General features: G+C 35.7%; 1 protein-coding gene across 10 annotated transcripts in view; it reads left to right on the forward strand.

Moving 5' to 3' along the window:
• KIAA0586 (KIAA0586 ortholog) overlaps nucleotides 1-15,561 on the forward strand; it is a 115,097-nt gene that overhangs the window by 13,797 nt on the left and 85,739 nt on the right. For 7 of the 10 annotated variants that reach the window (XM_019451677.2, XM_019451670.2, XM_019451672.2 and 4 more), the window contains 6 exons: nucleotides 1,796-1,949; nucleotides 4,358-4,525; nucleotides 5,959-6,082; nucleotides 13,777-13,909; nucleotides 14,662-14,879; nucleotides 15,291-15,363. In XM_019451677.2, coding sequence (XP_019307222.2) covers nucleotides 1,796-1,949; nucleotides 4,358-4,525; nucleotides 5,959-6,082; nucleotides 13,777-13,909; nucleotides 14,662-14,879; nucleotides 15,291-15,363 — 870 coding nt within the window. The remainder of the gene's footprint in view (nucleotides 1-1,795; nucleotides 1,950-4,357; nucleotides 4,526-5,958; nucleotides 6,083-13,776; nucleotides 13,910-14,661; nucleotides 14,880-15,290; nucleotides 15,364-15,561) is intronic. The other 3 variants (XM_019451671.2, XM_019451676.2, XM_053889457.1) reach the window with 2 other exon arrangements.

Genomic DNA, 15,561 nt, shown 5'->3' on the forward strand with positions numbered 1-15,561 from the left:
CACTTCTTAGAGTTGGCTTTTCCTTCTTTTGTGGTATTTCTGTTCATACCATTTTTACAATGCTAATATTAGATTGCCATGACTTGTTTACATCAGTGGTTGTTAGCTTGAGAATGTGCATCAGAATCACTTGAAATGCTTTATAAAAATACACATGCTTGTACCTCTCAGGGATTGAGACAGTAGGTCTGAGATGGGACCTGGGAATAGGAAGTTCTGTAATGATTCTGATGAGTAACCAGCCAGTATACACATTGCTTCTGCATTTAATTAATTAAAAGAATGAACATATTTAATTGCCTTTTGAATATGAGGCATGGGGATATTATAAAAAGAAGAGTTATCCTCACAAGGAGCTGATAGTACAGTTTCTTATTTATTTTTGAATTTCTAAGTCCTGGGATAGTACCCCGCACTCAGGGGCTATATATATACACACACATTTTCTTTAAGTGAATGAATGACCTGCACTATAAATGCATTGGTTTTAATTTACTTTTATTTTTGTCTAATTAATGTGTAAGTTTAACACTTAAAAAAATTAAAATATCACATTCAGAAGAATACAGAAAAATAAGTTTTTTATAACTCAGTATGTTAACACAGAGTAAACACTAATCTGCTATAATTTTCAAAACTTCTTAATAGAACTTGGCTTGAGCTTTCCATGTAGTTGAAGATTGTATTTTCAGTGGAGTGGTTATGGCCATACAAAGTAAGGTTTTAGTAAGTACTACATGCACAACTAAGATTGTGTGTGCAGCATGGTGTCTCATGAGAAGCTAGGAGTGGGTCTATTAGAAGACTGGTCTTCAGTCTGCAAATAACTGCACTTCGCTGAGCCTTGATTTCTTTACTCAGAAAAACCTTTTATTTATTTATTTTTTTGTTCAGGGTAAAATGAGATGACAGATTTGAAAAGCACATTGATTTCTTAAGGAAAGGGTCCTACTTGTCTTCATTATATGCCTGTCTGCCATTTATCTAGTCTTCCATAAATAATAAATTACTTCTGCATTTAATTTGGAAGAATGGGATCTTTTCTAATTCAGACATCTTATTTATAAAGCTTCTAATTACAGAGAAAGTTGAAGTTTTAGTGACATACTAGGTACATTAGTAATTCGATAAATGCTTCATGAAATGAAATTTGTTGAGTCTGTCCCATATGTTTTACGTAGAGAGATGTCTACACATTTTTAAGAATTCTGTAAAACTGTAAGTCTTGTTAGGTTTTCCTTTACCTGGTATGAGACCCTCTTTTGAAATTAGTTTTATTAGGTAAGATACATACACATTCCAGGTATTTTAATAAATAGTACTGAAAACAGCTGTCCTTGTAGTTCCTGTTTATATTTAAATGCATATGTTATTGTTGCTGCTGCTAATTTGAGTGCCTACTAGCAATGTTTTTTAATCCTTCAAACAAAATCATGCAGGATATAAAAGATGAGATATTTTGGTTTGAAATTCTCTGGCTGAAGTAGAGGTCTAGGGCTCCTTCCTTTTGGTCATCTCCTAGCATGCCTCAGTGGCTCCTGAGCCATCTCAGAAGTAGAAAGGAGGAAACTGAGGTTTAGAATGATTAAATAAAATGAATAAGGTCACACCACAGAGCCAGGCTTAACCCAGTGACATCACTGCTGCAGTGCGTAACTGCATGTAATATATGTATTTTTATTGCTTATTAAATCTAATACATTTTTTCAAGTCCTCTAGTAAGTTTTAATGTAGTCTGTCATCTAGCTCTTTTAAATGGTATTTGAAATTGATCAAATAATTTTATGTCTCCTAGACTCATTTCATTAGTGCTGCGCTCAAGACCAATAGTTTTCAGCCTGTTAGTATGCCTCCTTCCAGAGTGATGGAAAAGTATTCTGTACAACCAGACTATTCTGATCTTGGTAGCAGTAATCTGTCTTCACATAACACATTTGCTTCCAGACAAGGTAAAAATATGTAGTTCTCTGTGAATAAAACATATTAGCTATGAATTTTCTTTATAGAATGGCAGCCAAAAACTTGCTTACTAGGTGGTGGAAGACTAAGTCTTCATTCTACAAAATTAGTTCTTGTGAGTTAATTTTTTTGTCATTTGAGAACTTGTTCAGTCAAATTAGGGGTCATGTCCTACTGTATGGTTTTAATTAATAACCTTCATAAATTGTCAGAAGCACTTACAAGTTGAGAAAAATTCATTTGTCTAGTATCACAAATGCTTGTAATCAATTTTCCAATTCCCTAACTGCATATTTACTCTTTTTATTGATTCTTTCAGGAGAGAAACCACCTTACTACAATAATAAGCTATTTCTAATTATTTTCACAGTTAGTAATAGAATTTAAAAAATCTTTGTTTATAGTAACAACAAAGGAATGCATAACCAATTTGTATTAAAGCTCTGGAATTTAAAATAAGTGAATAAATATGTTTCTAAATTATTGATATTTGAATAATGAATTAATGGAAATCAAGGGCTATCCCTTTTATGATACACAGATCCATGTAGTACAATATCCTCAACATTTGATACGTTAGAGCATTGTTGTATTATAGGCGCATTAAAGACTCCTTAGACTTGTAAGCTGCTCTATATTTTTCCACAAATGAGTGGTCCTTACAAAACTGTTGTGAAGGTAGTATGAATCAATTTTTAAGTTGTGAAGTGAGGAAGATGAAGCACAGAAAGGTTATGACTTGCCTGCTTCTGGTCACCTGACTTGAGGGTGAGTTTGTCTATTTGGCCAGAACTCAGGTTTCAGTATGAACCAGCTACATGCTTTCAAAAGAAGTGGACATTTCATTCTCCGTTCTGGAGAATTACTTGCTCATAATTTTGCTTTTTAGACTTGAGTTTTATTATTTTTTTTAATGTTTATTTATTTATTTTTTTTGAGACAGAGAGAGACACAGCATGAGCAGGGAAGGGGCAGAGATAGAGGGAGACACAGAATGTGAAGCAGGCTCCAGGCTCTGAGCTGTCAGCACAGAGCCCGACGCGGGGCTCGAACTCATGAACTGTGAGATCGTGACCTGAGCCGAAGTCAGACGCTTAACCGACTGAACCACCCAGGGGCCCCTAGACTTGAGTTTTAAAGGAAAAATGCATGTTTTATTGGTTGTCTTTCTTTGTATATTTTAGTGACAGTAAAAGAAAATTTTAAAAAATGAGTAAATGTAAACTTAAACTTTCTATTTTTATTTTTTAACATTTTTAACTTATTTTATATACTTATTTTTTTCAATTTTTTTAAATGTTTATTTTTGAGAGAGAGAGAGAGAGTGAGCATGAGTGGGGGAAGGGCAGAGGAAGAGGGAGACAGAATCCAAAACAGGCTCCAGACTCTGAGCTGTCAGCACAGAGCCCGATGCGGGGCTCTAACTCAGACCGGATTGGGAGATCATGATCCCAGCCAAAGTCAGATGTTTAACCAACAGAGCTACCCAGGCGTCTTTACTTATTATTATTATTATTATTATTATTTATTTTATTTTATTTTTTTTAGAGAGAAAGAGCATGAGTAGGGGAAAGAGACAAAGGGAGAGAGAGACAATCTTAAGTAGGCTGCACACTCAGCGGGAGCTGACTCGGGGCTTGGTCCCACAACTCTGGGATCATGACCTGAGCAGAAATTAAGAGGTATTATATGCTGAACTGACTGAGCCACCCAGGTGCCCAAACTTTTTATTTTTCAATACTTTTTCTTGGGCGTACATTATTTTTATGTACTGCAGTTGTAGCATAAATATAATTTTGTACTGCTTTTTACTAGCATATCAAAAGTATTTCCCATGTTTTACATAATCATCTTCATAATATTAATTTTTAATGATGAAAGGATAGTTTATTGTAAACACAATTTACTTAACAGTTATTGGACATTCAGGCAGATTTTAGAGTTTTTTCCTTATAAATAATACTGTGATGAAGTCATCATATATGTAATGTCATTCTTTTAGGTTGTGTCCTCAGGATAAATTCCCAAGAGTAAGATTACTAGATCAAAGTGTATAAAAACTTCAAGACTTCCTATACTTAGTGCCAGATGGTTTTATTAGTTTTCATGCCAGGAGCAGTGTCTGGCTATGCCATTTCACTACAGCTTAAATAGTACTGCATGTTGTCATATTGTTTTTTTTTTTTTTTTTTTTTTTTTGTTTATTAGCTGTAAGTGTAAAATGTTTATAGCCTTTATTTCTTTTGATTTCTAGTGAGGATGGAGTTATTTCTATTTACTTATAATTTGTATATCCTATATAATTTGCTTTATTTTTAAAATATGGGGAAGAGTAACACTCTACAAAATTGTTCTTTTTAAAATAAGTTGAATTTATTTCCTTTATTTTCTTTTAAAGCACCTTCTAGAGAGGTTGAAGATACGGGTTTTGATAAACAGAAATCTCCATTGGAGACACCAGCACCTCGAAGGTTTGCTCCTATACCGGTTTCAAAGGATGATAAGATCTCAAAGAGGGGAAATCCCATGGAAGAAAAAGAAAATATGGAGACAGTAGGTCATTCAGGTAATAAAACAATCATGACTAGCATCCACTACTTTATCTAGACCTACCTCAAATTAGAAACAGATTTCCACACCCCTGATTTTATAATTCTCTTATGCACCAAGTAGTGATGATAGTAGGAATTCTATTTTCAGTATTTCTCTTTAAATGATACTTACTGGGCAAATCAAGCTTCTTTAGATTCTTTGTAGAAGGAGTTGGAGATACATGTTTATAATTATTCTGATTATTTTCAACAGGTTATTACTTAAGCCTTTAATGAATAAGTTTTATTATTAATAAAAATGATACTTTACTAAAGGTAAGGCTGATCATCAGAGCATGTTTTCTTATATTGTTAGGTGTGAATTTCAGTAGTGAAACTCAGAGAAATTTACATTTATTACTGTGTTCAGTTGGAAAAAGTGTTAAGGTACTAACTATTTAATAGCAAACAAGAACTTTTATTTATTTTATTATTTTTTTTAAAGGTTATCTATTTTGAGAGACAGAGAGAGAGACAGCACGAGTGGTGGGGGGGGGGGCAGAGAGAGAGGGAATGAGAGAATCCTACGCAGGCTCTGCTGACAGCATGGGGCCTGATGCCAGGCTCCATCTCAGGAACCATGACATCATGACCTGAGCCAAAATTGAGTTGGACGCTTAACTGACTGAGCCATTAGTCACCCCAGACAAGAACTTTTATAAGTGACCTGAAATAATAATTTGTTACAGACCCTTAAAATAAAGCCCTTCTAGTAAAAGTAAGTGAAAATGTTAAATATAAGCTTTTATTCTGGGAATCACTTAAATGCATTCAAGCCTTGTCTTGGATGCATTTAAAGAGTTTTAAAGATACTAAAATCTTTGCTAAACTAGCTTTACCAAAAGATAAAAGTTGTTATGTAGTCTCATTAAAGATGAGACTAACAGAGAGATTCAACTAACAGTTGCTGTAAAGAAACAGTCAAAGGTGTGCCTGGGTGGCTCTGTCCATTAAGTGTCCGACTTTGGCTCAGGTCATGATCTCACGGCTAGTGAGTTTGAGCCCCATGTCAGGCTCAGTGCTGACAGATCAGAGCGTGGAGGCTGCTTCGGATTCTGTGTCCTCCTCTCTCTCTGCCCCTACCCTACTCATACTCTGTCTCTGTCTCCCAAAAATAAATAAACATTAAAAAAATTTTTTTAAAGCAGTCAAATCTCCCTTTAACTCTTGATAAAAATCTTACAATTTACTGGGCTTTGTGATGATGATATGTCTCATTCAAATTCCTTTTTTCTGTGATAGAAATAAATTCAGGCCTGAATTTTAAACAGTGTAGTTTTCATGAGTTATAAATATTTGGTTTGACTTGATGAGTGTATTTAAAGCCTACAAACATATGTGAGCTCTTATATATAAAAAAAAAATGAATTAGTACTTTAAATATAATACTGTATTTCTCTTATTGTAGGAAATGTAAGACTATTGGAACAGATTTTGAATAACCATGATTCTTCAACAAGAAAAAGTGAATCTTCAGATAAAACCTTACTAAATAGGTCAAAAACAGAATGGAATCCTGAGAGCAGAGACAGGTAAACAAGACATTAGAATAAAAACTATATTGAAAAGAACTTTATTTCTAAAATGTCTTTAGGAATTTTGAAAAATGTATAGCATTGCTTTTAATTTTTTTTAAGGTTTATTTATTTTTGAGAGAGAGAGAAAGAGAGAGAGCGAGCAAGCACAAGTCGGGGAGGGGCAGAGAGAGAGAGAGAGAGGGAGACACAGAATCCTAAGCAGGCTCCAGGCTCTGAGCTGTCAGTACGGAGCCCGACACAGGGCTCGAACCCACGAACCTGGAGATCATGACCTGGGCCGAAGCTGGACGCCTAACTGACTGAACCACCCAGGTGCCCCGTTGTATAGCATTGCTTTTAAAAGTAATCTTAGATTTACGATTTTCTGCTGCTATCATATCTAGCCCTTTTCTATACTATAGGTATAAAATGAATGTATCTAATTTTCTCAAAATGCAGATTATTTTTTTTAATGTTTATTTATTTTTGACAGAGAGAGAGAGAGAGAGAGAGAGAGCGAGAGCAAGCACACACAAGCAGGGGAAGTACAGAGAGAGAGGGAGACACAGAATCTGAAGCAGGCTCAGCTGTCAGCATAGAGCCTGACTGGGCTTAAACTCAAGAACTGTGAGATCATGACCTGAGCCAAAGTAGGACACTTAACCGACTGAGCCATCCAGGCGCCCCCAGATTTCTTTTTTTTTTTTTTAATGTTTTTTTTTTTTAATGTTTGTTTATTTTTGTTTATTTTTTTTTTTATTTTTATTTTTTAATATATGAAATTTACTGTCAAATTGGTTTCCATACAACACCCAGTGCTCATCCCAAAAGGTGCCCTCCTCAATACCCATCACCCACCCTGCCCTCCCTCCCACCCCCCATCAACCCTCAGTTTGTTCTCAGTTTTTAACAGTCTCTAATGCTTTGGCTCTCTCCCACTCTAACCTCTTTTTTTTTTTTTTTTTTCCTTCCCCTCCCCCATGGGTTTCTGTTATGTTTCTCAGGATCCACATAAGAGTGAAACCATATGGTATCTGTCTTTCTCTGTATGGCTTATTTCACTTAGCATCACACTCTCCAGTTCCATCCATGTTGCTACAAAAGGCCATATTTCATTTTTTCTCATTGCCACGTAGTATTCCATTGTGTATATAAACCACAATTTCTTTATCCATTCATCAGTTGACGGACATTTAGGCTCTTTCCATAATTTGGCTATTGTTGAGAGTGCCGCTATAAACATTGGGGTACAGGTGCCCCTATGCATCAGTATTCCTGTATCCCTTGGATAAATTCCTAGCAGTGCTATTGCTGGGTCATAGGGTAGGTCTATTTTTAATTTTCTGAGGAACCTCCACACTGCTTTCCAGAGCGGCTGCACCAATTTGCATTCCCACCAACAGTGCAAGAGGGTTCCTGTTTCTCCACATCCTCTCCAGCATCTATAGTCTCCTGATTTGTTCATTTTGGCCACTCTGACTGGCGTGAGGTGATATCTGAGTGTGGTTTTGATTTGTATTTCCCTGATAAGGAGCGACGTTGAACATCTTTTCATGTGCCTGTTGGCCATCCGGATGTCTTCTTTAGAGAAGTGTCTATTCATGTTTTCTGCCCATTTCTTCACTGGGTTATTTGTTTTTCGGGTGTGGAGTTTGATGAGCTCTTTATAGATTTTGGATACTAGCCCTTTGTCCGATGTGTCATTTGCAAATATCTTTTCCCATTCCGTTGGTTGCCTTTTAGTTTTGTTGGTTGTTTCCTTTGCTGTGCAGAAGCTTTTTATCTTCATAAGGTCCCAGTAATTCACTTTTGCTTTTAATTCCCTTGCCTTTGGGGATGTGCCGAGTAAGAGATTGCTACGGCTGAGGTCAGAGAGGTCTTTTCCTGCTTTCTCCTCTAAGGTTTTGATGGTTTCCTGTCTCACATTCAGGTCCTTTATCCATTTTGAGTTTATTTTTGTGAATGGTGTGAGAAAGTGGTCTAGTTTCAACCTTCTGCATGTTGCTGTCCAGTTCTCCCAGCACCATTTGTTAAAGAGACTGTCTTTTTTCCATTGGATGTTCTTTCCTGCTTTGTCAAAGATGAGTTGGCCATACGTTTGTGGGTCTAGTTCTGGGGTTTCTATTCTATTCCATTGGTCTATGTGTCTGTTTTTATGCCAATACCATGCTGTCTTGATGATGACAGCTTTGTAGTAGAGGCTAAAGTCTGGGATTGTGATGCCTCCTGCTTTGGTCTTCTTCTTCAAAATTACTTTGGCTATTCGGGGCCTTTTGTGGTTCCATATGAATTTTAGGATTGCTTGTTCTAGTTTCGAGAAGAATGCTGGTGCAATTTTGATTGGGATTGCATTGAATGTGTAGATAGCTTTGGGTAGTATTGACATTTTGACAATATTTATTCTTCCAATCCATGAGCAGGGAATGTCTTTCCATCTCTTTATATCTTCTTCAATTACCTGCATAAGCTTTCTATAGTTTTCAGCATACAGATCTTTTACATCTTTGGTTAGATTTATTCCTAGGTATTTTATGCTTCTTGGTGCAATTGTGAATGGGATCAGTTTCTTCATTTGTCTTTCTGTTGCTTCATTGTTAGTGTATAAGAATGCAACTGATTTCTGCACATTGATTTTGTATCCTGCAACTTTGCTGAATTCATGTATCAGTTCTAGCAGACTTTTGGTGGAGTCTATCGGATTTTCCATGTATAATATCATGTCATCTGCAAAAAGCGAAAGCTTGACTTCATCTTTGCCAATTTTGATGCCTTTGATTTCCTTTTGTTGTCTGATTGCTGATGCTAGAACTTCCAGCACTATATTAAACAGCAGCGGTGACAGTGGGCATCCCTGTCGTGTTCCTGATCTCAGGGAAAAAGCTCTCAGTTTTTCCCCGTTGAGGATGATGTTAGCTGTGGGCTTTTCATAAATGGCCTTTATGATCTTTAAGTATGTTCCTTCTATCCCGACTTTCTCAAGGGTTTAATGTTTGTTTATTTTTGAGAGACAGAGACAGAGTGTGAGCAGGGGAGGGGCAGAGAGAGGGAGTCACAGAATCCGAAGCAGGCTCCAGGCTCCGAGCTGTCAGCACAGAGCCCGACGGGAGGCTCAAACTCACGAACTGTGAGATCATGACTTGAGCCAAAGTCAGACACTTAACCAACCGAGCCACCCAGGTGCCCCTACCCCCAGATTAATTTCTAATGAATGCAGATTATTTATTTCTGATGAAATGATATTTGAGATTTGCTTCAAAAATAATCCATTGTGGGGTAGAGGAAACTGGATTGGGAGTATGGATGAAATGAGGATAGCCATGAGTGAATGGTTAATGTAGATAGGGATATATGGAGCTCATCATACTATTCTTTGTACTTTTGTGTCTGTCTGAAATTTTACATAGTAGTTTTTAAAAAATCAAGTAAATCTAGGTCATGATAATTTTATTTATCTTGAGTATCATGGAAACTATAGTAATAAACAGCCACATTTTTAGTATTTTCATGTGAAGACAGTGTACAGTTTTAGGCCATTTGCTTTTGATGTAATTACTGATAAAAGATTTATGTCTGCCTTGTTGCTATGTGTTTTCTATATGTCCTAGGTCTTTTTATTTTATTCTACTATTTCTCTCTATTGCCTCCTTTATATAAAATAGATACTAATGTTATTCTCTTGTTTCTTTCACTATACATTTTGAGTTGTTTTCTGAGTGATTGCCCCAGGGATTACAATTAACATCTTAATTTAAAACAATCTAGTTTGGATCAGTACCCCCAATTTAATTTCAATAGGATTCAAAAGCTTTGTTCCAGTATAACTCCTTCCCTTCCTCTTTTTTTTCTGCTGCTGTTGTAATACATAGTACATCTTTATACATTATAAACCCATCTATAAAGCTTTATAATTATTGCTTTATACAGTTGTTGAAATAAGATAGAAAAAAAGTTAGGAACAAAAATTCATTTTATATTGTTTTTACATTTACCTATATAGTTAACTTTTACCAGTACTCTTTACTTCTTCATATGTATTTGACTTAGTTTCTAGTGTCCTTTTATTTGACCCTGAGAGACTCTCTTTAGTAGGTCCTAAATACTAAAGGGAAATCTGCTAGTGATGAATTCTCTGTTTTGTTTACCTAGGAATGTCTTAATTTATCCTTTACTTTTTTTCAGTACGGTTGACATACAATATTATATTAATTTTTGGTATACAGCATAGTGATTCAGCAGCTCTGTATGTTATGCTGTGCTAACCACAAGGGTAACTATGGTCTGTCATACAGTGCTACTACAATACTATTGTAATATTATAATATTCCCCAAGCTGTACCTTTCATCTCCCTGACTTAGTAATTCCATAATTGAAAGCCTGTACATTTCCCTCCCTTTTACACCTTTTTGCCCATTCCCCTGGCTCCCTCCCGTCTGGCAACCACCAGTGTGTTCCCTGTATTGATGGGTTTGTTTCTTCTTTGTTTATTTGTTTTGTTTTTTAGATTCCACATACAAATGAAATCATATGGTATTTGTCTTTCTCTGACTTACTTCATTTAAAAGAATACCTTCTAGGTCCACCCACGTTGTTGCAAATGGCAAGATCTCATTCTTTTTTATGGCTGAGCAATATTCTAATATTCCATCTTCTTTATGCATTCATCTGTCAATGGACACTTAGGTTGCTTCCATATCTTGGGTATTATGCACTGTAGTAAACACAGGGGTACATATATCTTTTTGAATTAGAGTTGTTATTGTTGTTTTTCCTTTTGGTAAATACCAGTAGTGGAATTACTGGACTATATGGTATTTCTACTTTTAATTTTTTAAGGAACCTTCATATTGTTTTCCACAGTGATTGTACCAATTTACATTCCCACTAACAGTGTCCAAGGGTTTCTTTTTCTCCATGTCCTTGCCAATACTTTTTATTTCTTGTCTTTTTGATACTCACCATTTTGACTGGTGTAAGGTAATAATCTCATTTTGGTTTGCATTTTCATGATGATTAGCAATGTTGAGCATCTTTTCATGTGTTTGTTGGCTATATGTATGTGTTCCTTGGAAAAGTGTCTGTTCAGGTCTTCTGCTTATTTTTTTAGTCAGATTGTTTTTTTGGTGTTGAGTTATATAGATTATTTACATATTTTGGATATTAGCCACTTACCAGATATATCATTTGCAAATACCTTCTCCTATCCAGTAGGTTGCCTTTTCATTTAGTTGATGGTTTCCTTCACTGTGCAGAAGTTTTTTATTTTAGTGTAGCCCCAATAGTTTATTTTTGCTTTTGTTTCCCTTGCCTAAGGAGACATACCTAGAAAAATGTTGCTAAGGTCAACATCAACCATATTACTGCCAATGTTTTCTTTTAGGAGTTTTATGGTGTTAGGTCTCATGTTTAGGTCTTTAATCCATTTTGAGTTTATTTTTGTGCATGGTATAAGAAAGTGGTGCAGTTTCTTTTTTCTGTTTTTTGCATGCAGCTGTCCAGTTTTTCCAGCACTGTTTATTAAAGAAAGTGTCTTCTCCCCCATTTGTATATTCTTACCTCTTTTATCATAGATTAATTGACTATATAAAAGTATGGGCTTATTTCTGGGCTCTCCATTCTATTCCATTGATCTATGTGTTTATTTCTCCTTTACTATTGAAGGGTAGTTTTGCTGGATATAGAATTTTTGCTTGACATTCTTTTTCTTTCAGTGCTTTGAATATGTCAACTCTGCCTTCTGGACTGCAGTGGTTTCTGATACAAAGTCAGCTGTTAATCTTATTGAAGAACCTCTGTATATGATGAGTTATTTTTCTCTTTCTGCTTTCAAGATTCTCCCTCTGTCTTAGGCATGTGACAGTTTGACTCTGATGTATCTTGGTGTGGATCTCTTTGAGTTTATCTTATGTGAAGTTTCTTGAGCTTCTTGGATGAATGGATTAATATTTATTAAATTTGGGGTTTTTTCTGTCATTATTTCTTTATAGAGTTAAATAGTACACATAACCTTTCTCTTCTCTTAGGACTATGTTGTTTGTTGGTATGCTTGATAGTATCTCATAGATATCTGAGGCTCTTAATTTTTCTTCATTCTTTTTCTTCCCCCCCTGTTTCTTAGATTGGATAATCTCTGCCTATCTTCAGGTTCGCTAATTCTTTTTCTGCCTACTCAAACAAATATGCTGTTTGGTCCCTCTAGTGAATTTTACATTTTAGTTTTTGTATTTTTCAACTCCAGAATTTCTGTTTAGGTTTTTATTTCTTTGTTTAAAATAGTTTCTATCTCTTTATTGATATTCTTTATTTGGTAAGATTTCATTCTTATACTTCCCTTTAATTCTTTGAATATAATTTTCCTTTAGTAATAGCTAATATATAGTCCTTGCCTAGGAAGTCCAATATTTGTGATTTCTCAAGAACAGTTTCTGTTAACTATGTTTTTTCCTGTGTACGAGCTATACTTTTTTGTTTCTTTGTGTGTCTCATAACTTTTTGATGAAAATTGGACATTTCAAATAATACAGTGTGGCAACTCTGAAAATCAGATTCTTCCATCCCCTAGCAATTGTTGTTGCTGTTTTTATTGCAGTTTGTTTAGTGACGAGTTCTGTAAAGCTTGTGGTCTTTGTCATGTGTGGTGGTTCTCTATTTGGTGAGCTAAGTCTGCTAATGATTAGAAAGAGACTTCCTTAACTACCTTGAACCTGTAAGTCTCCCTCTGAGTATCAAGGGGCTCTGTGTGCGTGTGCGTGTATGTGTATGCACACGTGCACACACGCATGGATACACAACATGTGTGAATGCATACATGTGGTATTGGGGCACACCTTCAGTGCTCTGGCACAGAGTCTCAAGGTCAGCCTGACATAAGAGATTAGGCTTTTCTCAGAGCGTGCTTGGGCATTCATGGAGGCCTATATATGCACATGGCCTTCTGGATCCCCAGTTAGGGCTTTTCAAAGCTCCACCATAGATACCCTATACCCCCGAGTTTTAGTCTATTGGCATTCCTTGTTTACCTCAACTGCTATAGCCACCTTGGGCAGCTAAGATGTTAAACAGTTGCTACTATTTTCAAAAATTGACCTGGCATTAGGGCTTCTCACTGAACTAGCTCTGAGTCTGGGAAAATAAATCCTGTGAATGGCACTTTTTGAGGAGCTCCAAACCTGTTCTGCCCTTTTGAGTGGTGGTTAGGCTGTTGTTTTTCACAGCTAGAGGGGTGATAAAGCTGATTTTCAAGGCTACCACAGAGTTAAGGAAAGGGTCTTAGAATGAAGCATAAATGCCATAAAAAATGCCATAAAGCTTGCTGTTCTTACCGAGAGTCAGCCGTTTTCTTGATGAAATGTTGTTCCTTGAGTTGTTGCAAGCCTTTGTTTAATTTCCAGAGTTCTGAAAAAGCTGATTTTGACCATTTTTGTCTGTGTTCTCTTTGCTTTTATGGAGGAGTGGTCTTTTAGAGGTTCGTACTCTACCCTGCTGCTCTTTTCCTACTAAACCAGTCTGGTCTGAGTAATTTTGTGTCTTGTGATTTTCTGTGTTTCATATGTTTAATCACTTGACTGATTAATTTCATTTTACTATTTAATGGAACACCATTTACCATTTAATGGAACTGTATAACTAAGAATGCATCAAAGATTTATGTCTTCAAATGTTTGCTGAATTTATGACAATTTAGGAAACTCTATTTTTAAATCTTTCATAGCATTGACACTCTCTCCTCTCAAAGATTTCCTTCCTGTGAAGAACTAGGAGCAGCTAAATTGACTGTGCAGAGGTCTGATGATTTTCTTCATGATCCTGGCCAAAAGAGGAAAGAAACAAATGGCACAGTCCAGGTAAAGTGGGAACAAGATATTAAAATTGATGAGGAATAGAAAGGTAAAAATTATGAAGAAATATAAAAGTTATCAGGACAGAAAGCAAGCAGAAGGATGAAGACAAGGCACTGAAAAAGATAGGCCAGCCCCGGCTTTTCTCTTTACAAAACTTTTCCAGAAGCCCTAAGTGATGTCTACTTATAGCCCTTTGCCAGGAATGCTACATGGCCACTGCTAGCTTTCCACCTTCTGTTGGAGAGGGCAAAAGGGAGAAAGAGAACTGTGAATGACCTTTGTTTTTCTGGTCCAAAGTGTCTGGCATGCTTACCTAGTGCCAACTTGCTCTTACTTTGTTTTTGCTTTCTTTCCCAGATACAACTTTTATTGGCCACTGGACTGCCCAGCACTTCTATAGACTTACCAGCCCTATTTCACTTAACATTCACATTAATACTTCCAAATGGAAAGAAACCTTAATTACCAATTTTATTTTTTAATTTTAATTTTTAATTACAGTATAGTTGACATTCAATATTATATTAGTTTCAGGAGTACAATATAGTGGCTCAACAAATAGACAGTATGAAATGCTAACCATAAGTGTAGTTACTTATGCCAAGTACTTGTTTTATAGCTCTTGAGTTTGACACATGGAGTCCCTAGACTGTATTGGCATAGTGTATGGCCCCAACTATAGCAAGAGCTCTTGCTTGCATTAAAATAATTAGTATGAACTTTATATAGTAACATGTTTGCCTTTTTCCTTTAAGCCAAAAGAGTCTCTGATTATGTCAAGACTTGCTGATCTTCCACAGAATTCCATTAAGCTTCAAACAACCAATAACAGATCTGTCTTGAAAGATGCTGAGAAGATTTTGAGAGGAGTACAAAACAATAAAAAAGTCCTTGAAGAAAACCTGGAAGCTATTATTCGTGCAAAGGATGGAGCTGCCATGTATTCATTTATCAATGCTCTATCTACTAACAGGTAAGACAGGGTGTTGGCATCCCAAGATTATTTGTGAAACTGCCAGTTTCTTAAGTTTTTTCTATGCATTTCATTTTGCTTAATGTGTTTCAGTGTTTTGAAAAGGTTCTTTATTTCCTTTGATGATGTGGACTCATTATAAAGTTGGTATTTAGATATCTAGCTGTTGCTATTACTTTTTACAGATGTGAAATTTTCCCTTTTTTTTCTTTCTTTGGTATATATCTTTTGGGACCTATTCAAGCATCCTTCAAACATTTGGTGAAAACTAATAACGTTGCTTTTTTTTTTTTCCAAATGAAGCCTATTGGGCTACACAGTAGATTCAAAACTAGATAAGAGATCTGATCTCGGCTCTATTCTTAGAATATTAAATGCTAATTTAAGACCATTATTTTTTCTCTTTTATAGAGAGATGTTAGAGAAGATCCGCATCAGAAAGACAGTAGATGAGTGGATTAAGACTATTTCTGCAGAAATTCAGGTAGGTTTTGGAAAAAACAGAATTAGGTGAATTCTCAGATAATTTCCAAGTATCATACTTACTCTCAAAATATTCCTTATATAGAAGTCTGCTTATAATTTTTAATTTCATTGTTACTCTTTACTTAATAATGAGTCTCATTTTACTTATTAGCAAGTGCTTTTTCTTGTAAATTATATAGCTCTTATCTGGAAAATT

Source organism: Panthera pardus, unplaced genomic scaffold, assembly GCF_024362965.1.
Source record: "Panthera pardus isolate Hobbes unplaced genomic scaffold, ASM2436296v1 HiC_scaffold_24, whole genome shotgun sequence".
Taxonomy (NCBI): domain Eukaryota; kingdom Metazoa; phylum Chordata; class Mammalia; order Carnivora; family Felidae; genus Panthera; species Panthera pardus.